The sequence below is a fragment of the Myxine glutinosa genome, chromosome 5 (assembly GCF_964187855.1).
Source record: "Myxine glutinosa chromosome 5, kmMyxGlut1.1, whole genome shotgun sequence".
NCBI lineage: Eukaryota > Metazoa > Chordata > Myxini > Myxiniformes > Myxinidae > Myxine > Myxine glutinosa.
In genome coordinates, this window is record NC_136265.1 from 14,818,032 (window position 1) to 14,844,395 (window position 26,364).

At 43.7% G+C, this 26,364-nt stretch overlaps 1 protein-coding gene across 1 annotated transcript in view; it reads left to right on the forward strand.

The window, feature by feature from the left end:
- CA10 (carbonic anhydrase 10 (inactive)) overlaps positions 1-26,364 on the forward strand; it is a 484,303-nt gene that overhangs the window by 433,831 nt on the left and 24,108 nt on the right. The window contains exon 6 of the mRNA XM_068117755.2: positions 269-341. Within this exon, the coding sequence (XP_067973856.2) occupies positions 269-341 (73 nt within the window). The remainder of the gene's footprint in view (positions 1-268; positions 342-26,364) is intronic.

Below are 26,364 nucleotides of genomic sequence, written 5' to 3' on the forward strand. Positions count from 1 at the left end.
AACCCATGATGGTAAAAATGGCCTCCAAAGTCAACAATTTACGAGAATCATTAATTATTTACCAAGTCATGTCAATGAATGTTGTTGGTGAATTCATTGAAGAAGCCATTTTGGCAGTCTGCAAAGCGTCGTTTAACGATTTTACCTGCCCAATCCATTTCCCTTCCCTTATTTTACTCCAATTAATTTTTCTCAATTAACTTCCCTAATCCCTTTGCATGCATAACAGGCATATGTCCCATTATCCGTTCTTGTGCTTCCATTACAGATCTCCGAAAGGCCCAACTTGTTTCTCAAGCGTTTGCTGAACCGTGACACGATCACAAGAATCACCTACAAAAGCAAGTACTGTTCAAATCATTAATCATATCATTAACCATCGTCGACCAAAATCAAAGGAAGGAAGTGGAGGAGTTGGAGGTGGACATTCTTGTGATTGGCTCAAATGCATGTTCATGAATTTGTGTTTATCGTGGAGGAACTGCTGCCAGGACCATAACTACGGTACACTCGGAGATAGCAAGGAGTGTAACTTGCTGGGCCAAGGCACCTCCAAGAGGATCATGTGCTACCCACAGTCCAGGCAGGAATTCCTAAATTGTTCCAGGATGCCAGTTATAACTCACCTGTTCTTTGTAAAGGACACCATGGGATCTTTATCATCCACCAACTAGAGAGTTCATAGAACACCTTACGACGCGTTGTCGAAACAATGACATGGGTGGAATCTACGACCCGCAAATTTTGATTGGTCGTAAAAAACAAAACAAAAAAAAAACACCTTTAGAGGCCATTTTCCCCCGCAGAGCAGGGGTTGGCCTTTTTTGGGCACCATGGCCCCTTTTTGAAGCAATGTTTTATGGCCAGATGCCCTTCCTGCCGCCAACCCTGTTAGTCGCCCCTTGCGACACACAGGGAATTACCAGTGAACTGGTACTCAATTTGCCGACCTCGGAAGGATGACAGGCTGAGTCAACGCCCCTGGCGTTAATTCAGTGATTGACCGGGATTCAAACCCAGGATCCTAGGATCCCAAGCCGGCACCCTAACCACGAAGCTATTGGTCATGATGACATAAAATAGAAGAACCACCTTTAGAGGCCATTTTCCCCCACAGAGCAGGGGTCAGCCTTTTTCGGGCACCGTGGTCTCCTTTTTGAAGCAATGTTTTATGGCCGGGTGCCCTTCCTGCCACCAACCCTGTTAGTCGCCTCTTGTGACACACAGGGAATTACCAGTGAGCTGGTACTCAATTTACCAATTTGCCAACCTCGGAAGGATGACAGGCTGTCAACACTCCTGGCGTTAATTCAGTGATCGACCCGGATTCAAACCCAGGATCCTAGGATCCCAAGCCGGCACCCTAACAGCTGAGCCAACACCAGGCTGATGGACGTAAAATGCCGTAATATGTTTGCCAGGTACTGCTAAACGGAAAGGTGTTTGAAAATGTTAAAAAGGAAGTACGTGTTCTGCAGTGTTAGTATATCTATCTATAATTCCAGTAATCTCTGTACGTTTGTACGTCTGTACGTCTGTTTGTCTGTGACCGCTGTTTCTCGACAACCACGGGTCCGATATACTTTTAACTTGCCAGGTATATTGCTGGGGACCCGAGGATGTGCCTTTTCAAGGTTTCATATTAATCGGACAATTACTTACCGAGCTATGTCCAAAAAACGATTCAACCAATCAGAGAGCAGCGAACGATCGCGTGTGCCGAACGTGGAGGACACACTCTGCCTCGGATGGCACATTTGAGAGCGTATTCATTTATTTCACGTTTGCAAACTATGTTGGCGTTAAACTATGTTTTAAAACTAATAAAACCGAATTTGCGATTCATTCGCTTTCCTGCGCGTTTGTGCACGCGATGGCGATTTCTTTACCAAACTCCGGAAGCCGTTCGCTTTGGACCAAACCATTGCATGTAAATAGAGGGGGGGGATTGTCACCGTACTCGCAAGCCGTTCGCTTTGGACCAAACCATTTCATGTAAATAGAGGGGGGGGATATAATTTTAGATATAGATATAGTACGGGCAATGCCCTAGTCTATCTATAATTCCAGTAATCTCTGTACGTTTGTACGTCTGTACGTTTGTTTGTCTGTGACCGCTGTTTCTCGACAACCACGGGTCCGATATACTTTTAACTTGCCAGGTATATTGCTGGGGACCCGAGGATGTGCCTTTTCAAGGTTTCATATTAATCGGACAATTACTTACCGAGCTATGTCCAAAAAACGATTCAACCAATCAGAGAGCAGCGAACGATCGCGTGTGCCGAACGTGGAGGACACACTCTGCCTCGGATGGCACATTTGAGAGCGTATTCATTTATTTCACGTTTGCAAACTATGTTGGCGTTAAACTATGTTTTAAAACTAATAAAACCGAATTTGCGATTCATTCGCTTTCCTGCGCGTTTGTGCACGCGATGGCGATTTCTTTACCAAACTCCGGAAGCCGTTCGCTTTGGACCAAACCATTGCATGTAAATAGAGGGGGGGGATTGTCACCGTACTCGCAAGCCGTTCGCTTTGGACCAAACCATTTCATGTAAATAGAGGGGGGGGATATAATTTTAGATATAGATATAGTACGGGCAATGCCCTAGTCTATCTATAATTCCAGTAATCTCTGTGTGTTTGTTTGTTTGTCTGTGACCGCTGTTTCTCGACAACCACGGGTCCGATATACTTTAAACTTGCCAGGTATATTGCTGGGGACCCGAGGATGTGCCTTTTCAAGGTTTGAAATTAATCGGACAAGTACTTACCGAGCTATGGCGATTTAGCCGTTCGCCGTTCGCTTTGGCGTTGCGAATGGACCAAACCATTGCATGTAAATAGAGGGGGGGGTTCTGTGGTCGTTGCGAATGGACCAAACCATTCATGTAAATAGAGGGGGGGGGGTTCTGTGGTCGTTACTGCCACGTGGTTTCAAAGTTTTTTTTTGTTGTTGTTGTTTGCACGCATGTTTTTTTGCACCCACGTACGGGCACGCCCTAGGATGTTTACACACACACACCCCTACACAAAATTTTTTTTTTTTTTTTTTTGGCAAGGAACGGGCACCCACGTACGGGCACGTCCTAGCTTATATATAGTACGGGCATGCCCTAGTCTATCTATAATTCCAGTAATCTCTGTGTGTTTGTTTGTTTGTCTGTGACCGCTGTTTCTCGACAACCACGGGTCCGATATACTTTAAACTTGCCAGGTATATTGCTGGGGACCCGAGGATGTGCCTTTTCAAGATTTCATATTAATCGGACAATTACTTACCGAGCTATGTCCAAAAAACGATTCAACCAATCAGAGAGCAGCGAGCTATCGCGTGTGCCGAACGTGGCGAACACACTCTGCCTCGGATGGCACATTTGAGAGCGTATTCATTTATTTCCCGTCGGCAAACTATGTTGGCGCTATGTTGGCGTTAAACGATGTTTTAAAACTAATTAAAACCCCGGGGGGATTGTCACTGTACTCGCAAGCCGTTCGCCGTTCGCTTTGGCGTTGCGAATGGACCAAAACATTTCATGGACCAAACCATTTCATGTAAAGCGTTCGCCGTTCGCTTTGGCGTTGCGAATGGACCAAAACATTTCATGGACCAAACCATTTCATGTAAATAGAGGGGGGGATATAATTTTAGATATAGATATAGTACGGGCATGCCCTAGTATAATTAAATTGAAATAAAATAAAATTTTAAAGGTTTTAGAAAAAGGAAATCTGAAGTATACCGCCGTTGATTCACCGTCTTTTACACCATCTTATTCAACATGTTCCATTAGTCCATTGTGCCTTGTGTTTGTGTCCATTATGACGTCTTTAAAAACAATAAGTTTCCTGTTTGGAATGATTTTCAAATTTGTGTGACTGCCAGGCAGGCAGAAAGATGCAAACAAATTACTCCTCTGTGCATGCGAGATCGGGACAAATTACACGTTCATTTTTCGATTCATGTTCCGATTTATGTTCAAAATATAACATTCATTTGAAATTAAGTTGTTCCTCGATCATAAACTGACGTTTGAGAACAGATAGACAAACATAAGCGAACCAATTGCTTAACCTCGCTTTTCGCTTCGCGTGCGCGGTAGGGTGGTCCAAAGATTTGAAGATTGGATTTTCATTTCTCCACAAGCCTGCCCCTATTCCTATTGAAGAAAGTAGTTTGTGGTGAAAATTTGAGCTTGATTGGACAATACTTAGAGGTTGCTCAAAATGTTGACAAATTTTAATGAATAATTAGATACAGAATTTTTATCATCATAATAATATCAATTCATACATAATTGTCTATTTTCAATTACTCAAATTATTTATTATTGTTATTGTTGTTGTTTGTTTGTAAACTAATAAATAATTATGCCCAATGTACCATTGTACAATGTACATGTATGTTCAATTGTTCATTGTTCATTGTTCAATGTTCATTCATATAGTCAAATTAAGATTAAAAACAAAACAGTTGGTTAAACATTCATCTATTAATTTGACAATAAATCATTTATCGTAAAAAATAAATCATCCATCAGAAAATATAAAATATCTATCAGAACAATTAAAACAAAGTAAACATCAGAATACACATAATTTGAATGATTTTTACGTAACATTGTTTTCAGAAACTTGTGTTTCAAAACATTGCCTACTTCTTTGACAAGATGGCTTTGGTTGACACTGGAAAGTTTTCACGATGAAGTTTCACAACTCTCAACACAAATTGCTTCTGCTCTTCATTCTTGGTCAGAGTGTCATGGAAAGTTTGGATGAGAGCAACACCTCAATCAGCACAGTCATTGATAACCTTCATGCTGCGTATCTTCTTCTCAAGCTCTTGGTATGAGTTGTCTGTGTTCCAGAGGTGTGGATCCTTTTCGAGAAAACTCAGTGATACTTCTTTGTCAGACTCTGAGATGACAACACCAAATAATTCAAGAGATCGACATGTGATGTAGGACTGTAGGTGTCCACTGAGTCAGAAAGCCTGAAGGCTTTAGCATCTATCCTATGAAGATTGTTTGGCTTTGGAGCCCGCTTGAAGTTCTTCACCATCTTTGCCTTTGTCTCATCATCCACCCGGCTATCAAAAAGAGCTAATGCAGCAAGGTGTTCTGACAAATACCAGAGGTGTCTAGTGAATGCTTTGACGAAGAGATATCGAAGAGGGATTGAAGATCATCTTTGAACATCTGCTCCTTCACTCTATAGTTTTCGAATGTCTTGGTTCTATTTTCCTTTACCAGTTTGTAGGCATCAAACAACTTCAAAAGTTGGCACACACAGGAATCTCCTCTCTGCACTGGAATTCGTGCTTTCTCCCAGTATGCACACACAGCTTGTACACTAAGGTTGGCACTTTCACGAACTGTATGGTGTTCTTGTATGTGATGGTACACCATTTTCTGCAATATGTGTCCTTTGGTTGGTCGTCCCCCACATATTATTTCCTTTTCAGACTTGCCCAGCAACCAAACTGTGGAAGAGCTGCGAGTTTCTGCCATCTGAAAAAAACAGGATAAATTAAAAATGTTATTTGTTGAGCAACCTCTAAATAAGTTCCAATTGACCTCATATTTGGTTCATATGATCTTTATAAACATAGGAACAGGAACAAGGGCAGCCTTGTGGAGCATGGAGTTTTAATAGTATTAAATATTACATATGTTTGTGGACCACCCTAGTGCGCAGGTTAATGACCAATGGCCAGTGATAGCAGGCAGGTCCTCTGGATGAACGTCCATCCGAGGGACGGCACACACATCACACACATCGATGCCTCGCCGCACATCTGAAACACTGGGATAACAGTTTATAGCTGAGGCAGGATTCAATGCCAGGGTAGCGACAGCTCAGAGGCGAATGCGCATATCTCTGGGCCAGTCCCGGTGCTTAAAGGGGAACCCAAACGCAATTTTTTTTCTTTCTGAAAACCATTGAAAATAATTAATCACTGTCTAATTTGAAGGGTTTTTTTGGGAAATTTTTTGCCTATCAGAAAGTGTCGAAAATAGCCCTTTGAGTGTTGATTTCTGATTTTGCCAGTGATGTCACGTAATGATCTCACCTTGGTCCAAATGGCGGTTTAACATAGAGAAACAGTGCATGTCGAGCTCGGATTCCGATACCGATTCCACCATAATTAGCAACTCTCAAGATTCTGAGGATGTTGAAACTGATCAGTGGGATTTTAAGGAAACTATTGGAGACAAAATTAGTGATGGAAACAATTTCGGGGGAATTGTAGAGCCGTATCGGTTTGAGCCTTGTCCGAGTGATTCAGATGAAGATGGTGTTCATGAAAATGACGTCACGCACACGCACACACAAACCCTCATTCTCTCCCTTTTTTGAATGTTGATCGTACTGAATTTGAATCTTCCTTGGGTGGTAATTTATGGGAATTGACATGATGGCACCCGAGACAATGGCTTCTAGGTTCTTGAGCTATTCAGATGCGTAGGGCAAGATGGCGGCGATGTTAGCCAGCACATCTAGCGAGGTGAAATAGGTCGCCGGCAGACCAACGCAGGTGTTCGATTCACCACTCGAATCATCCATGTCAATATGCTGGTAGCTCAGCAGAGATGGGTGTTGCAGTTTTGTGTGACGGTTGTTTCATGTCCGTGCTGTGTCGATGTCCTGACCCAGTGGAGGGAGGAAGGAGCGGTGGTGGCGAGGTGAGATCAGTCACCAACAGGTCAACACAGGTGTTTGATTCACCGCTCAAATCGCTCGTGTCCATATGCTGGTAGCTCGGCAGAGATGGTGTTACAAATTGGTGTGATGGCTGGTTTCGTACACTTAATCGTATGGATGGCATCCTCTCTCAATCGTGGTGGAAAACATTCCATCTCTACAATGCAATATCTATCCATATCTGTTGTTTCATAACAGTTCTCTTTAACAAAAATCTGAACAAAAACCGAATATTTTGTAGGCCCGAACCACACTCGGGTATTTCGGACAAACCTCGTCCAATTTCTGGCAAACTTAGGGTCTTTGGGCCATTGGTGTAGCATGAAACGATCTCAGTTTGTGTTACTACAACCACCAGGGACACATCAACGAGGCATATTTGTAGAAATTCGAAAATTATTCACCGTTTGAGTTCAATCATTCCTTGATGTTACCCTCCTCCCCCCACTCCCTTTCCCCAATGGACAATATGGAAGTGGCGAACTCCTTCACTATGTGACGTCATGTCTAGTCGTGATGAAGAAGAAGATTTCATATTTTAATTGCAAAATTACCTACTTTATAAATCGGAAAATTTTGTAGGGTAAAGCAAAGCATAGATTAGCGACAAGGTGGTCTGAGCGTTTGTGTTCCCCTTGAAGAAAAATAATAATTTGACTGCTGACCTTGGAGCGTTAACAGGTTTTTTGTTCTGATTATTTATCATTCCTCAATAGTTAATGACATTTTTATTCGCCTTTTTTGGTTCTTTTTATTACCTCCGCCACCGAAGGTGGATGGAGGTTATGTTTACACCCCTGTCTGTCTGTTTGTGAACAGGATATCTCAAAAGGTTGTGGACAGAATATGATAAAATTTGATGGATGAGATGGTTAGGCGACAAGAACAAGCCGATTCGATTTTGGTGAAGATCCGGATCCAGATCTATGGGATACAAAATGTAAACTGTTCAGCCTGGCGGAGGTATGCATCTACCGAGTGTCATTCTAGTTTTTACTGTTTCTTGATAAAGCAAAAATAAATTTCTTGATAAAGTTTATTTCTAATAAATAATTATTAAATTATTATTATTATTACTCATTATTATTAAATTATTATAATTTAATAATAATATTATTATTATTATAATTAAATAACTTATTATAAATTATTATTTATAATATAAACTTATTATAATAAAATATTATAATTAAATTATTATTATTATAATTATTATAATTCAACTTATTACAATTATTACTATAATTATTATATAATTATAGGCCTGAACTTATTATAATTATTATAATTAATTATTAAGGCCTCAACCTCAATTAATTATTAAGGCCTCAACTTATTATAATTAAATTATTATTATTATTAAAAATAATTATTAAATAATAATCATTATTAAGTAAATAATTATAAATATTATTAGATAATTATAAGAATTATTAAAAATAATTTCTTGATAAACTTGATAAAGTTTCCACCCCCCCCCCCCCCTCCTCCCTTAAGTTGAGGCCCTCACTCTTTTTTTTTTTTTTTTTTTTTTTTTTTTTTTTTTTTTTTTTTTTTTTTTTTTTTTTTTTTTTTTTTTTTTTTTTTTTTTTTTTTTTTTTTTTTTGTATACAAGATCGAGGCTCGTGAAAGAGCGAACATTAATCACACAGAAAGACAAACAGACACATAAAACAAATAACATCGGGAGCGGTAGACAAGATGGGGAGAGAGGGGGAAGGACACAAACACAACATTTGAGAGCAGGGACCGAGAGACATGGAGACATGGAGAGATCTGTGGGAGGGAGAGGGCTTTGGGGGGGAGGCATGTGAAGGGGGGGAGGCATGTGAAGGGGGGGAGGCATGTGAAGGGGGGGGGGGTGGGAGAGGTATAAACATATGGACACTGCCAGGATTTCCAGGAAATAAGTTGGAATTTCAAACAAGGTGGATCTGGGGTGAATTAGTGGGGGTAGAAAAGATCAAGGTTATGGATGGGGGAAGATAAGAGATGGTGGTGAACAGCTGTTTTAAAGACCTGGAGGGAGGAGAGGGATTGAAGGGAGTGTGGGAGTTTGTTCCACAGGCGGGAGAAAAGAGGAATGAAAGAGTGAAGGTGAGCAGAGAGCCGAGATTTCGGCAGTTTAACCATCAGAGGGTTGCTGGCAGATCTTGTGCGACCTGTAGGAATATTTGGGGGACAGAGCACAGAGAGAGCTGGGGGAGCAAGGCCGGAGAGGAGTCGGTAGAAGACAGAAAGACCACCTACCTGCCTGCGGTGAGTGAGTGAAAGGCCCTCAGAGATAGCTTCATCGCGGGAGATTCCAATGATTTTGAAAGCTTTGGATTCAACAGCGTGAAGCCGAGCCAGGTGTGAGGCAGGAGCACCAGCCCATAGGGGAGAACAGTATTCCATTGAGCTGCGGATGAAAGCCTTGTATGTGGTGAGGAGCTCAGGTGTGCCGAGGAAGGACTTCGCACGACGGAGGATGCCCAGTCGGCGACTGGCTTTGGAGGCCAGCTTGGAAATGTGGTTTTCCCAAGAAAGATCATGGCAGATAGTGAGACCCAAAAGCTTGAGTGACAGAACTTCTTGGAGAGGATTGTTGAGAAAGTAGATGGGAGGGTTGTCCAGTCGATCTTTTCGGAGAGACATAGTAAGAGAGTGAGATTTGGCAGGATTGAAAGACATGTTCCACTTGTTTGACCAGTCTGTGATTTTGTCCAGGTCTTCAGAGAGTGAGGAGGCTGCAGACTGCCGATCTGAGGGAAGAGGAATGGAGCGGCAGAGAGTGGAGTCATCAGCAAAGAGATAGAGAGGATTTTCAAGAGAGTCAGAGAGATCATTGAGAGATATTGTCATTAATGTTTTTATTAGGTTTCCGTTGCATTTAAATGCAGAGGAATACCTGTTGTTTTTCCTCGAGTTTATTATTCTTCCGCCTGATTTTTTCACCTCCGAAATCTTTAAAATCAACGTTCTCAGCAACTGTTGGTCCGATTGACACGAAATTTTCACCAAGTGATTGGTGAAATCTCCTCTTGAGCTCTAGTGCCCTAAGTTGAGACCCTCACTCTTGAGCTCTAGTGCCCGAAGTTGAGGCCCTCACTCTTGAGCTCTAGTGCCCTAAGTTGAGGCCCTCACTCTTGAGCTAGGGTCTCACAACAATGCCTATCACAAACAGCCACCAAAAAGCCCTTGTTATATGCTCATTGGCACACTGTTTCACTGGCTGTCGAAGATCTGTCGTAGGCCTCAATCCCAGGTTTGGCAACAGATGGCAGTGGATCAAACGATGGCATTTAAGTTTCCGGCTGCGTTTCACACTAAAATCACACCGAACACCTGGACCGAGCAAGAGAAAAATCCAGCTCCTTCCTCCCATCCGTCCAAACTCTGCCCCTCGTCTTCTAAAAGCAGTATCGGTCTACCCACCCTGGCTTTACAGTCAGTCCATTAAACCCTCAGGTTAACAAATTTTACCAATTACATCATTCGTTACAGGTTTGCGAGATGTTAAGAAAATAAATAACGGGAATTCCGAAACGTTTTGGGAATTGCACGGAGGTCAGGGTTCGTCGAAACAACTGGAAGTTTCTATCAGGAGGTGTGGACAAACATCGGTTTCTGCAATCCGAGGATTCGTAAGAACTTCTGGATTACGTGAGGAAACGAGAGTTTCAGGATGGTGGGGAAAGTGTTGGAATTGGAGAGGGAGAGGAGGGATTTGAAATGGTGAGGAGGTGGAGGTGGAGGGTTGGTGATCCATGCTCTCACTGTTGTACAAATTGTGGGTTGTGGGATTCAAATATGAATATCCTGGAGAGATGGAATTGCAATCCAATGGAGCCCCCTGCTTGGGTAATGTTCCCCTTGATGAAGTCGCCAATTTGCAGATAAATTACATTGACTTTGGTTTCTCTTTTTTTAAACATTTTGTTAGCATTGTGGTGGTGATGGGAAGGCCCTTGGTTTGAATTCGGGTGTACACAGTGGTGATGGGAAGGGCCTTGGTTTGAATTGTGGTGCACATAGTGGTGATGAGAAGGGCCTTGGTTTGAATTGTGGTGCACATAGTGGTGATGAGAAGGGCCTTGGTTTGAATTGTGGTGCACATAGTGGTGATGAGAAGGCCCTTGGTTTGAATTGTGGTGCACATAGTGGTGATGAGAAGGGCCTTGGTTTGAATTGTGGTGCACATAGTGGTGATGAGAAGGGCCTTGGTTTGAATTGTGGTGCACATAGTGGTGATGAGAAGGGCCTTGGTTTGAATTGTGGTGCACATAGTGGTGATGAGAAGGGCCTTGGTTTGAATTGTGGTGCACACAGTGGTGATGGGAAGGGCCTTGGTTTGAATTGAGATGTACACAGTGGTGATGAGAAGGCCCTTGGTTTGAATTGTGGTGCACATAGTGGTGATGAGAAGGGCCTTGGTTTGAATTGTGGTGCACACAGTGGTGATGAGAAGGGCCTTGGTTTGAATTGTGGTGCACACAGTGGTGATGAGAAGGGCCTTGGTTTGAATTGAGATGTACACAGTGGTGATGGGAAGGGCCTTGGTTTGAATTGTGGTGCACACAGTGGTGATGAGAAGGGCCTTGGTTTGAATTGTGGTGCACACAGTGGTGATGAGAAGGGCCTTGGTTTGAATTGTGGTGCACATAGTGGTGATGAGAAGGGCCTTGGTTTGAATTGTGGTGCACACAGTGGTGATGAGAAGGGCCTTGGTTTGAATTGAGATGTACACAGTGGTGATGAGAAGGCCCTTGGTTTGAATTGAGATGTACACAGTGGTGATGGGAAGGGCCTTGGTTTGAATTGAGATGTACACAGTGGTGATGGGAAGGGCCTTGGTTTGAATTGTGGTGCACACAGTGGTGATGAGAAGGCCCTTGGTTTGAATTGTGGTGCACATAGTGGTGATGAGAAGGGCCTTGGTTTGAATTGTGGTGCACATAGTGGTGATGAGAAGGGCCTTGGTTTGAATTGTGGTGCACATAGTGGTGATGAGAAGGCCCTTGGTTTGAATTGTGGTGCACATAGTGGTGATGAGAAGGGCCTTGGTTTGAATTGTGGTGCACATAGTGGTGATGAGAAGGGCCTTGGTTTGAATTGTGGTGCACACAGTGGTGATGGGAAGGCCCTTGGTTTGAATTGAGATGTACACAGTGGTGATGGGAAGGCCCTTGATTTGAATTGAGATATACACAGTGGTGATGGGAAGTCCAACAACAACAACAACAACAACAACAACATGCATTTTAAGGCCATTTTCCCTGCTAGAGCGGGGGTTAGCCTTGCGGTCCCCATGACAATCTTCTCCATTTTTCCCTATTTTCTGCATCTCTCCTTGTTAACCCCCTTGCCCGCATTTCTTCTTCCACCATCTTTAGCCAAGTCTTTCTCGGTCTTCCCCGTCCTCTACTTCCTTCTACATTCATTTCCATCACTCTTCTCAACCAGTCACTTTCATCCTTCCTCAACACATGACCAAACCATCTCAACCTGTTCCTCTTCACAGCATCCATCACAGGCTCTATTCCCATCATCTTTCGCAATTCATCATTTGTCTTCCTCTCTCTCAACGATACTCCGCACATCCACCGAACCATTCGCATTTCCACCCTTTCCAGCCTTCGTTGCTGCTCTACGTTCATTACCCATGTCTCGCTCCCATAAATCATAACACTTCTCACACATGCAGCATGCACCTTTCCCTTCAGCTTCAACGACACTCCCCTCCTCATCAGCACGCCACTCAGTTCCCAAAACTTCTTCCATGCACATCTCACTCGAGCAACCGTTGCCGAGTCTGATCCACCTTCTCCATTCAGCATGTCTCCGAGGTAGCAAAATGTTTTCACACCTTCCAGCTTCACGCCATCTCCAAGATCCAACTCAACATTTCCTCCATCTGCAGCTCCCCCTGTGCACACCTTACATTTGAATGTAGCTGCCACTCTGGTGAATGACCCTCTCAAACCACTACATTTTTGATGAACCCACTCAGCGCACATTGCGCATTGAATGGAGTTCACTCCGACACCCTTCCTGCACACAGCACATGGCCACTTCCCAGTTCTCTCCACCTCACCACATGCTTCACCACTTGCCATCACCTTCGTCTTTCCGATATTCACCTTCAGACCTTTTGTCTCCATACATTCCTTCCACGTGTTCATCTTTTCCTTCAGTCCATCCATACTTTCCGCAATCAACACCAGATCATCTGCATACAACAACTCCCATGGTAAACCCTCCTTTACGTTCCGAGCCAGCACCTCCATCACAGCTACAAATAGTAGTGGACTTAGTACCGACCCCTGATGCACTCCCACCTTCACCTCAAACCTTCATTGTGGTGTACACAGTGGTGATGGGAAGGCCCTTGGTTTGAATTGTGGGGTACACAGTGGTGATGGGAAGGCCCTTGACAGACAGACAGACATTTGGTGAATTATAGTAAGATGGGTATATGGGCCATAATAGCAGTGGGCCATAATGGCAGTGGCCCATAATGGCAGTGGCCCATAATAGCAGTGGCCCATAATAGCAGTGGCCCATAATAGCAGTGGGCCATAATAGCAGTGGGCCTTAATAGCAGTGGCCCATAATAGCAGTGGTCCATAATAGCAGTGGCCCATAATAGCAGTGGCCCATAATAGCAGTGGCCCATAAAAGCAGTGGCCCATAATAGCAGTGGCCCATAATAGCAGTGGGCCATAATAGCAGTGGTCCATAATAGCAGTGGGTCATAATAGCAGTGGCCCATAATAGCAGTGGTCCATAATAGCAGTGGCCCATAATAGCAGTGGCCCATAATAGCAGAGGGCCATAATAGCAGTGGCCTATAATATCAGTGGGCCATAATAGCAGTGGGCCATAATAGCAGTGGGCCATAATAGCAGTGGTCCATAATAGCAGTGGCCCATAATAGCAGTGGGCCATAATAGCAGTGGGCCATAATAGCAGTGGGCCATAATAGCAGTGGCCCATAATAGCAGTGGTCCATAATAGCAGTGGCCCATAATAGCAGTGGCCCATAATAGCAGTGGCCCATAATAGCAGTGGCCCATAATATCAGTGGGCCATAATAGCAGTGGGCCATAATAGCAGTGGTCCATAATAGCAGTGGCCCATAATATCAGTGGGCCATAATAGCAGTGGCCCATAATAGCAGTGGGCCATAATAGCAGTGGCCCATAATAGCAGTGGCCCATAATAGCAGTGGCCCATAATAGCAGTGGGCCATAATAGCAGTGGGCCATAATAGCAGTGGGCCATAATAGCAGTGGCCCATAATAGCAGTGGTCCATAATAGCAGTGGCCCATAATAGCAGTGGTCCATAATAGCAGTGGCCCATAATAGCAGTGGCCCATAATAGCAGTGGGCCATAATAGCAGTGGCCCATAATATCAGTGGGCCATAATAGCAGTGGCCCATAATAGCAGTGGGCCATAATAGCAGTGGTCCATAATAGCAGTGGTCCATAATAGCAGTGGGCCATAATAGCAGTGGGCCATAATAGCAGTGGGCCATAATAGCAGTGGCCCATAATAGCAGTGGGCCATAATAGCAGTGGCCCATAATAGCAGTGGGCCATAATAGCAGTGGCCCATAATAGCAGTGGCCCATAATAGCAGTGGTCCATAATAGCAGTGGCCCATAATAGCAGTGGGCCATAATAGCAGTGGTCCATAATAGCAGTGGCCCATAATAGCAGTGGTCCATAATAGCAGTGGCCCATAATAGCAGTGGTCCATAATAGCAGTGGCCCATAATAGCAGTGGGCCTTAATAGCAGTGGGCCATAATAGCAGTGGGCCATAATAGCAGTGGTCCATAATAGCAGTGGCCCATAATAGCAGTGGTCCATAATAGCAGTGGCCCATAATAGTAGCGTGTTCAGTTAATGATGGTATTTTTGTTCAGAATGGATGCGTGAGGCGATCGTATGCGCTCTTCGATTGCCATTCGAGTTTATCATTGGAATCACGAGGATCCATAAAGCGCGTCCAGACATTTGCTGTATTATGATGAAGAAGAAAACAAAGTTGCTCTTTTCATAATCAGATTGAATGTAGAATTGGGGTTGTGAATTTAGAGGTATACATTTGGGAGATGAAATTGTGGTTGTAACATTGGGGGGGTGACATTGTGGTTGTATCAATGGGCTTGTAACATTGGGGGTGTGACATTGTGGTTGTAACAATGGGGTTGTAACACTGTGGTTCTAACTTTGGGGGTGTGATATTGTGGTTGTAACAATGGGCTTGTAACATTGGGGGTGTAACATTGTGGTTGTAACAATAGCGTTGTAACATTGTAGTTGTAACACTGGGGTGTAACGTAGGGGTTGTAACACTGTGGTTCTAACTTTGGGGGGTGTGATATTGTGGTTGTAACAATGGGCTTGTAACATTGGGGGTGTAACATTGTGGTTGTAACAATAGGGTTGTAACATTGTAGTTGTAACACTGGGGTGTAACGTTGTGGTTGTAACACTGCGGTGTAACGTTGTGGTTGCAACATTCAGGGTGTGACATTGGGGTTGTAACATTGGGGGTGTAACATTGTGGTTGTAACAATAGGGTTGTAACATTGTAGTTGTAACACTGGGGTGTAACGTTGTGGTTGTAACACTGCGGTGTAACGTTGTGGTTGTAACATTGAGGGTGTGACATTGTGGTTGCAACAATGGGGTTGTAACATTGGGGGTGTAACATTCTGGTTGTAACAATAGGGTTGTAACATTGTAGTTGTAACACTGGGGTGTAACGTTGGGGTTGTAACACTGTGGTTCTAACATTGGGGGTGTGATATTGTGGTTGTAACAATGGGCTTGTAACATTGGGGGTGTAACATTGTGGTTGTAGCAATAGGGTTGTAACATTGTAGTTGTAACACTGGGGTGTAATGTTGTGGTTGTAACACTGCGGTGTAACGTTGTGGTTGTAACATTGAGGGTGTGACATTGTGGTTGCAACAATGGGGTTGCACCATTGGGGGTGTGACATCGAACGTTTGATATTGTGGTTGTAACAACAGGAGAGCGACATTGTGGTTGTATCAATGGGGAGTGTGACATTCTGGTTGTACAATGCGGTTGTAACAATAGGGGTGTGAAATTGTGGTTGTAACAATGTGGTTGTAAAATTTGGAGTGTGACATTTGGGGTGTGACAATGTGGTTGTAACGTTGGAGGTGTGACGTTGGACTCTCTTTATTTGTAACGTTCCTCATCTCCTTGTGTTATGAAGGGATCAACTCGTTGAATATTGATTCAACGTCCTGAACGTTTCCACGAGATGTGAAAATATCTTTCTCGATTCTACCTTCTGGTTTGAAAGGAAAAATCGGCCTTTTTAGGATTCCAGGGGGATGATGATTGTTTCACAAGGACAAAATGAAATCGTCAAATGCCGTGAAAGAGCAAAGGTTCTTCATCTTCCACCATGGTGAGATCACCGAGGATCCGGTGCGAGGCCACAATGGGCACATTTGAGGCCTACTTTGGCTCGGGAGGCCTTTTGAAGTACGGCCTTCTTTTGTTGCCTCCTCTCTGGAGAAAGACCGACCGGGCCGGTGCGAACGCAGAGTATCTTGCACTTTGAAGGCGGGAAGACAAAACTCACACGCGTGCAAAATGCCACATTCACACCGGACACGGTGAGGTGGCGAAGGCGAAACGAAATCAGCAAGGTTTTGTGAGCGCAGGTGACATTTCTGGAGCGTCAAACTTTCCGTGAACTTTTTCCAGATAGGCCACAGTCTATGCCATCATCCATTTTTCATCGCCCGCCTTTTCAATTATTAATTAGCCCGTCAGTAATTCAGCGCAGGTGGTGTAGGCACTCACACGGTCGCCTTCAGAGGCCAGGTACCGGGGTCTGTTGATGCGGCGGTGATAGGAGGGGGCGCGATGACGAGAACGACACGTGGGCCTAGCGCGGGGGCTCGGGCGTGCTTGAGTGGCCAATGAATTGCATTTGGGTAGATTGGGTCCAGACAGTTATCTGTCATTGTAATGATACGTAACTACAATGCTCGATCGACATTTGTGAAGAGCAGCGCTCTGGGTGAAGAAAACGTACAATTCATATACAGTGTACATATATATATATATATATATATATATATATATATATATATATATATATATATATATATAACAGGTTGTTTACCTGTTATAAATAACCCTAACCCTAACAACTCGCAAGTCTAACCCTAACCCTGGAACCCTAACCCTAACCCTAACCCCAACAACTCAGGGTGAAGAAAACGTACAATTCATATACAGTGTACAGTATATATATATTTATTTATTGTTGCGGATCTCGCTGCCGGCCTTCTCCCCTTACCAAGGGGGGGATTAGTCCCCTTGTCTTTGACTGGCCGACGGGACCCGGGACCTATGACGTCCTTCCCGGACAGCACGAAATAGGGTATTAGGACTAGAATCGCTATTACCTAATTACTCGCGCTGCCCTGAAACAAGGAAATAAGCCCCACACGAACCACGCGTGTTGACGCCGAGCAGTGCATACACGCGATCCGTGCCGTTTAGATGGTGAACCCGGTTCTAGCGATCTTATTCGTACCACGCTTAGTCAATGGATAAATCACAAAAGCGGTCGAATTGGAAAAAGGAAGAACAGATTTATTTAAACTATTCACAATGGTTCAGAGAAAAAGGGGACACAGTGCAGCCTTAAAACAGTCTTAACTTAATACCCAGGACAAACGGGCCCATCACACACAAACTCACACGGGGCTTGCAGCTGCAGGATGATGTTCACCACGTCCCGGGATGGCTCTCGTGCAGCTCCCTCCGGTCTCCGGCTCGTCCCGTGCAGAGGGTAAGTAAAGAAGGCAGGGGCTCTCTGCGTGTCGTTTGGCGCACAAGGGTTAATACGGGGCGATTTGGTAGGGAGCGGACTTCGGTGGTTAGCGGTTATCACTGGCGGCTATTACCGCGTTTACTCGCGTGGCTGAGGTAGGCGCTATTCGCCACCGGCGCGTCTGGCTGCAGCCGTGTATTCAACGCCTCTTCTTCCTCTCCTCTCTGGCGCGTACGTTATATGCGAGGTACAGTTCAAAGCCTCAAAGCGAGTGATGCGAGTCAAGCTCTCTCCACACAAGTCTTCCTCTCTGTGAGTCCTCTCCAAGCGCAGTCCTGTTCAAGGGCTTTGTGCACCGACTTATATGGGCACGCTCTGCGAACCTTCTAGAACTCACCAGACGCGCCTCTCCACGCCCTCTCATGCCATGCCGCTAGAGCCCTGGTTGGCTGGTGGCTCTTACCCTCATTGCCTCTGACGCTCCGCCTTGACGCCGCCCCCACCCCGACCTCGCGCTCCTCCTTCTCAGGCCTACCTCGTGTTACTCGACTAGTGAGCCAGTGAAGGGCAGCAAATGCTGCGGGCAGCCAAATCGTAACAAATGCTGCGGGCAGCCAAAGCGTAACAAACTGAGTGGGTCAGCCAAATGGGGTGCGGGATCAATTATGCCCATTGAGGTGGAATTGGAGGGTGGACGCAAAATGACCGGGACTTAAACTCATGTCTTTACGCAGCGCAGATATTACGAGGGGAAATGGCCTATACTTACACATACGATGACATAACTAATACTGCAGGTGGCCTATGTGTTGCTCGTGGAACTAACTATGGGGGGCAACCCTTTAATGATCAATATGTGCAATCTCAAAACCGTAGCAATATATATATACGTATATATATATATATATATATATATATATATATATATATATATATATATATATATATATATATATATATATATATATATACATATATATAGATATATATATATATGTATATATATATATATATATATATATATATATATATATATATATATATATATATATACAGTGGAACCTTGACTTACGAGTGCACCAACTTACGAGTTTTTCGAGATACGAGCCGTCGCTCGGGCGGTTTATTGCTTTGAGATGCGAGCCGAGATCTGAGTTACGAGCTTTCGCCACCCGCCACCAGGTGGGTTCCGGTCACGTGGTTATCTTGCCGTGCAAGTATCTCTGCCGTATATCGCTGCATTTTTGTTTTCGCATGTTGGTTATTTTGAGTTTACGCCAGCCGCCACCAGGTGGGTTCCGGTCACGTGATTATCTTGCCGTGCAAGTACAGTATCTCTGCCGTATATCGCTGCATTTTTGTTTTCGCATGTTGGTTATTTTGAGTTTACGCCAGCCGCCACCAGGTGGGTTCCGGTCACGTGGTTATCTTGCCGTGCAAGTACAGTATCTCTGCCGTATATCGCTGCATTTTTGTTTTCGCATGTTGGTTATTTTGAGTTTACGCCAGCCGCCACCAGGTGGGTTCCGGTCACGTGGTTATCTTGCCGTGCAAGTATCTCTGCCGTATATCGCTGCTGCTTTGTTTTCGCATTTTGGTTATTTTGGAAAATTTCTTAGTTTTAACCATGGGTCCTAAGAAATTGAGTGCCAAGGGAAGAGAGGATGATGTGCTTGGATATAAAACACGCAATCGTCGAAAAACATGAGCGAGGTGTGCGTGTTGTCGACTTGGTGAGGCGGATGTGAAGGCAGCTGAAGATTTTATTATAACTTTTGCCGAACTGATAGAAGCCGAACGATACATCCCCCAGCAAATCTTCAACTGTGACGAGACAGGGCTCTTCTGGAAAAAGATGCCGAGGAGGACGTATATAACGGCAGAGGAGAAGAGCATGCCAGGCCACAACTTGTTCAGAGTGCCGGCGATAGCTCGCCTTCTCTTTGTGGAAAACACGGTGAGATCCTTAACATCCAACAACTAATGGGACGCAAACGGGGCGCCCAGTTTAGCGGTACACACATTGATGAATCACCCTGCCTGTGATTCACCCATGACAGGTTATAGCTGGGTCGGGATTCAAACCCAGGCTGGACAGTTTAGAGTCAAGTGTGCGTACCTCCAGTCCAGGCCATCCTGCCAACTTGTATGCTGCATACAGGTGAAATATAAAGCGCGAGATATTTTTATATATACTGTATATTAAAAAAAAAATTGGTGTGGTTTTTGGCGGGCTGGAATGGCTTAATAGCATTTCAATGCATTTTAATGGGGAAATTTAATTTGAGAAACGAGCAAATTGAGTTACGAGCTCGGTCACAGAACGAATTAAACTCGTAAGTCAAGGTTCCACTGTATATACATACATATATATATATACAGTCACGTGAAAAAGTAAGTACACCCCTACATTTATCACTACTTCAAATACCTAAAAGTAGAATCAGGTGCACCAGCTCAGGTGCAAATGATTAGAACATCGTAAGAGAGGATCTTGGAGGAACCTGTCTTATTTAAACCTCAGACATTTAGTTTGGTTTGCTCTTTGTTGTTTAAGTGTGCGGCATCACCATGCCTAGATCAAAAGAGCTCTGAGGCCTTCAGAAAGAAGGTTATACTCGTAGATGCCTACGAGTCTGGGAGGGATTTAAAAAGATCTCCAAACAATTTGAAATCAATCATTCGACTGTCCGGAAGATCATCGACAAGTGGAGAAGATTCCAAACAACTACCAACTTGTTCAGGCCAGGCCGCCCCAGCAAGTTCAGCCCGAGAGCAGACCGCAAGATGCTGAAAGAAGTCTCTATGCACCCCAGAATGTCATCACGGGACCTACAGGTAGCTCTTGCCACTGTTGATGTCAAAGTGCACAAGTCTACCATTAGAAAGAGGCTGCACAAATTTGATCTACATGGGAGGTGTGCCAGGAGGAAACCTTTGCTGTCCAGAAAGAACATCAGGGCAAGACTAAAGTTTGCCAATGAACACCGAGGCAAAGACCAGCACTTCTGGAACAATGTGCTCTGGACAGATGAGTCAAAGGTAGAGCTATTTGGCCACAGTACCAGAAGACATGTTTGGTGAAAACCAAAGGCAGCATTTGACCACAAGAACCTCATACCAACTGTAAAGCATGGAGGTGGAAATATTATGGTTTGGGGCAGCTTTGCTGCATCACGGCCTGGGCAGCTCACCATCATAGAATCCACTATGAATTCTTCATTGTACCAGAGGGTGCTTGAGGACAATGTGAGGCCATCTGTCGGAAAGTTGAAGCTCAACCGAAGGTGGACCTTGCAACATGACAATGACCCTAAACATACCAGTAAATCCACCAAGGAATGGCTGAAAAGAACGAAATGGAGGGTTCTGAAATGGCCAAGTCAAAGCCCGGATCTAAATCCCATCGAGATGTTGTGGGGGGATATGAAACGAGCTGTGCATGCAAGAAACCCCTCAAACATCGCACAGCTGAAAGAATTCTGCATGGAGGAGTGGGCAAAAATTTCTCCCAGTCGATGTCAGAGACTGGTAGACAGTTATAAGAAACGCCTACTTGAGGTTGTTTCGGCCAAAGGGGGCAATACCACCTATTCGAGCCAAGTGTGTGCTTACTTTTTCCACATGAGAAATTTGCATTGATGTTTATTTAAATTATACAATGGACTACAAAATGTAAATGTTTCATGATATTTGTTATATTATATCACCTTTATCTGTCAATATTGTTGAAATGAAGATCAAATAGCTGTATGTTCAAATATGTTGAAAAAGTCAAAACTTTACATGGGGTGTACTTACTTTTTCACGTGACTGTACATATAACAGGTTGTCTATAACAGCCTGTTGTACCTGTTATAAATAATATTTCAACTCGCAAGTCTAACCCTAACCCTGACAACCCTTAGTTAGGGTTAACCCTAACCCTAACCCTAACTCGGTCTGTTTGTTTGTTTGTTTGTTTGTTCGACAACTACTCTGAGACCCTTGGACTAATGGACACCAAACTTTCAGGGTATACTCAGGGGGTCCCTACTTGGGTTTTCTGCAAAATATTTTTCCAAAATGAAATTATTAATTTTTTTCTTATTGGACAAAAGTTATTAATTGCATTTCCAAGAAAATGCCTCAGCACATTTCCCACCGAGGGTGGTCCGGGAAGATTATAGTCGACAACAAAACAACAAAAACAAAGGAATCATAGAGAGAGCGGGAAGGCTTTATGGTGGAAGGTCTATCTAAACCCACAATGCATTTCGTGTATGATATACACCTTTTAACCCTGCAATTAATTATTGAAAGCTCAATACTCTGAACCAACAACGAACTGAATTTTGTATTATATACTCACCTTTTTTGCTTCGTACAACGTGAATTACCTCCGCTACCGAAGGTGGACGGAGGTTATATTTTCACCCCATCTATTTGTCTGTGAGAAGGATATCTCAAAAAGTTATGGACATATTCGGACCAAATTTGATGGACAGGTTGGGTGTGTGACAAGGCCGAATTGATTCGATTTTGGCGAAGATTCGGATTCAGATACGATAATTTTTTTAAAAGTGATTCTTCACCATTGAGAGACAGGGCCAAAAACGATGTATATCATGATATCTCAAAAAGTTATGGACATATTCGGACGAAATTTGATGGACAGGTTGAGTGTGTGACAAAGCCGAATTGATTCGATTTTGGTGAAGATTGGGATTCAAATACGATAAAAAATTTTTGAAGTGATTCTTCACCATTGAGGGACAGGGCCAAAAACGATGTATATCATGATATCTCAAAAAATTATGGACATATTCGGACGAAATTTGATGGACAGGTTGAGTGTGTGACAAGGCCGAATTGATTCGATTTCGGCGAAGATTCGGATTCAGATACGATAATTTTTTTAAATGTGATTCTTCACCATTGAGGGACAGTGGCCAAAAACGATGTATATCATGATATCTCAAAAATTTATTGACATATTCGGACGAAATTTGATGGACAGGTTGAGTGTGTGACAAGGCCGAATTGATTCGATTTCGGCGAAGATTCGGATTCAGATACGATAATTTTTTTAAATGTGATTCTTCACCTTTGAGGGACAAGGCCAAAAACGATGTATATCATGATATCTCAAAAATTTATTGACATATTCGGACGAAATTTGATGGACAGGTTGGGTGTGTGACAAGGCCAAATTGATTCGATTTTGGCGAAGATTCGGATTCAGATCCGGATAAGATGAAAAAAAAAATTTTTAGTGATTCTTCACCATTGACAGATACGGCCAAAACTATATATACGTACGATATTTTAAAAAGTTATGGACGGATTTGAACAAAACTTGGTGGACAGCTTTGGTGGAAGAGAAGGACAAATTGAATCCATTTTGTTGAAGATCCGGATACTATACATTTTAAGTGATTCTTCACCATTGAGAGATGGGGCCAAAAACGATATATCACATGATATCTCAAAAGTTGTGGACCGAATATGACGAAACTTGGTGGATGAGGTGGTCAGATGACAAAATCAAGTCGATTAGATTTTGGTTCAGGTCCGAATCCAGATCCGGCCTATCAGTGGGATACAAAAGGTAAACTGTTCAGCCTGGCGCAGGTAGTTCTAATTTTTGGAATGTTTCTGAAGGTTCCCTTTTGTGCCACAATCATCATGCTCGGGTTCAGAAACTTTGTGCGACTCATACTTCTTCCATTGTTCGTGCCCAATTCCAAATTCAAGGTACCTCCAGCCAATTACCCAATAGTATAACATGAACCTTTAATATTATTGGACCTTACTTCCCATGGCTAGTAAGGCAGGATGGTGCAGAGCTTACTTTTGAGGTTTCCGGTCTGGGTTCGATTCCTGACCCGACTATAAACTGCCAGAATGGTGCTTCACTGGATTGGTCTGTGAGCATTGCGCGGTGGATATTAACGATCCCACTGTGTTTTTTGCGAAGAGTAGGCGAGTTATTGCCGGCATTTTGTACAAATTAATTTTTTTTTTACACAAATCAGGTCCAGTTACATGTTAGCTCTGGCCAGCTGGTTCATTAAAGACTTTGGCCAAATTTCTCCATTGGCTGACCACACATGGAAGGTAGGATTATTTGGGGGCTTTTAACAAAGTACCAGTAGTAGCCATCTTTCTGCTTCATTTTCTCAACAAGGCCATTGAGGAACACCCTTCACTTTTAGAGTGCTAAGCATGTAAAAATGCAAGATATGATCAGACTAGAACGGCATTCGGTAGAGTGCGTACCTCCGACAGGCTGAACAGTGTACGTTTTATATTCCACTAACAGGCCAGATCTGGATTGGGACCTGAACCAAAATCGAATGGGCTTGTCCTTGTCACCCACCCAAAGTATTCACCAAGTTTCGTCATAATCCGTCCACAACTTTTTGGGATATCGTGCTATATATTGTTTTTGGCCCCATCTCTCAATGGTGAAGAATCACTTAAAATTTATAGTATCCGGATCCAGATCTGGATCTTCTTCAAAATAGAATCAATTCGTCCTTGTCACACACCCAACCTATTCACCAAATTTTATCCAAATCCTCGCCAAATCACAGCCTTGCGACTTTCCATCTAGTGCGGCCTACGTAGGCGGGATGGGCACAGAACACATCGTTCCTGGAAATCAGCAGAAGGGCCTTCATTTTGTTAGATGTCCTTATTGATTTTCCCCAAGCGAATCCGTTCACTTCTCCATTTCATGGTGTCCTTCTTTATTGATTCTCCTGTGCTAATCTGCTCGTTTCGTTCTGTCCTTCACTCTGTTAGTTATATTTCTTTATTGATTTCTCCTGCATTGCTAGTTTGTTTATTTAAAACTCCCTTATTTTATTCCTCTGTTTTGCTGCCCAATTTTGCCAAATGTAAAGTCATTTAAGTAACCTTCCTCGGTTTGTGAGATGCAGTTTAAACCCTTCCTTTTGTTTTCGTACCTGTAATTGAACTCGGTTCAATTGACCGGAGCATTGACCGGAGCAACTCGGAGCATTGACCTCAGACCCTGGTGTTGGGCTAGCGGCTAGGGTGTCAGCTTAGGATCCTAGGATCCTGGGTTCAAATCCCGGTCGATCGCTGAATTAACGCCAGGGGGGTTGACTCAGCCTGTCATCCTTCCGAGGTCGGCTAATTGAGTACCAGTTCACTGGTAATTCCCTGTTTGTCGTTAAAGGCGGCAAAAAGGGTTGGCGTCAGGAAGGGCATCCGGCCGTAAAACATTGCTTCAAAAAGGGGACCGAAAAACAACAACAACCACGGTTCCCGAAAAAGGCCAACCCCCGCTTGCGGGGAAAAATGGCCTCTAAAGGTGGTTATAATTGAACAGCAGCCTGGAATAATTCATTGGCCCATACGCAATCCCAGCTCATGTCTACAAAACTATGAATACAATATTAGAACGGATTTTTAAAATCCTGCAGCCTGATGAGTTTGGCCGGGAAATCCCAAAGTTCAGCATTCTTGTCAATTCAGACATTTGACCCTCATTGCCAATCAGTGTTAGAATTGATCTGGGGTAGGAAAAGATTGTTTCGATGGGGGATGACCTGAGATGGTCGTGAACAGCTGTCTTCAATACCAGGAGGGAAGAACGACATTGAAGAGAATGTAGAAGTTGTTGTTGTTGTTGTTGTATAGCCCTAGACAGTTCTCTCGAACAAGTCCGTCGCACAAAGATTGATCTCCCAGGAGCGACCGAGAGATCCCCCACATCCAGGATGGTACATCCTTCATGAAGTCAGGCCTTAATGTCAGTCAGGATGGCCTTCATGAAGTCAGGGCCACGACAAAGTTAGAGAGAGAGAGAGAGAGAGAGAGGAGAGAGAGAGAAGATAGAAGATAGAAGATATATATACAGACAGTGCATTCAGAAAGTATTCAGACCCCTTCACTTTTTCACATTTTGTTATGTTGCAGCATTATGCTGAAATCGTTTAAATTCATTTTTTCCCTCATCAATCTACACTCAATACCCCATAATGACAAAGAGAAAACGGGATTTTAGAAAGTTTTGCAAATTTATTAAAAAGAAAAAACTGAAATATCACATCGACATAAGTATTCATACCCTTTGCTATGACACTTGAAATTTAGCTCAGGTGCCTCCCATTTCTCTTGATCATCTTTGAGATGTTTCCACACCTTGATTGGAGTCCACCTGTGGTAAATTCAATTGATTGGACATGATTTTGAAAGGCACACACCTGTCTACATAAGGTCTCACAGCTGGCAATGCATATCAGAGCAAAAACCAAGCCATGAGGTCGAAGGAACTGCCTGCAGAGCTCAGAGACAGGATTGTGTCGAGGCACAGATCTGGGGAAGCCTACAAAAAAAATTCTCTGCTGCATTGAAGGTTCCCAAGAGCAAGAAGTTTGGAACAACCAGGACTCTTCCTCGAGCTGGCCGCCCGGCCAAACTGAGCAAACGGGGGAGAAAGGCCTTGGTAAGAGAGGTGACCAAGAACCCGATGGTCACTTTGGCTGAGCTCCAGAGATCCTGTGTGGAGATGGGAGAAACTTCCAGAAGGACAACCATCACCGCAACACTCCACCGATCTGGGCTTTATGGCAGAGTGGCCAGACGGAAGCCAAACGGTTCAATCTTGGTTTCATCAAACCACAGAATCTTGTTTCTCACAGTTTGAGAATCCTTCAGGTGTTTTTTTGCAAACTCCAAGCGTACTTTCATGTGTCTTTCACTGAGGAGAGGCTTTCACTGAGGAGAGGCTTCCTTTTCTTTCTTGAAAATTTGATGACAAAACTCAAATGGTAAAAAAAAAGTTACACGTACACACACACAGCCAACACAGGAT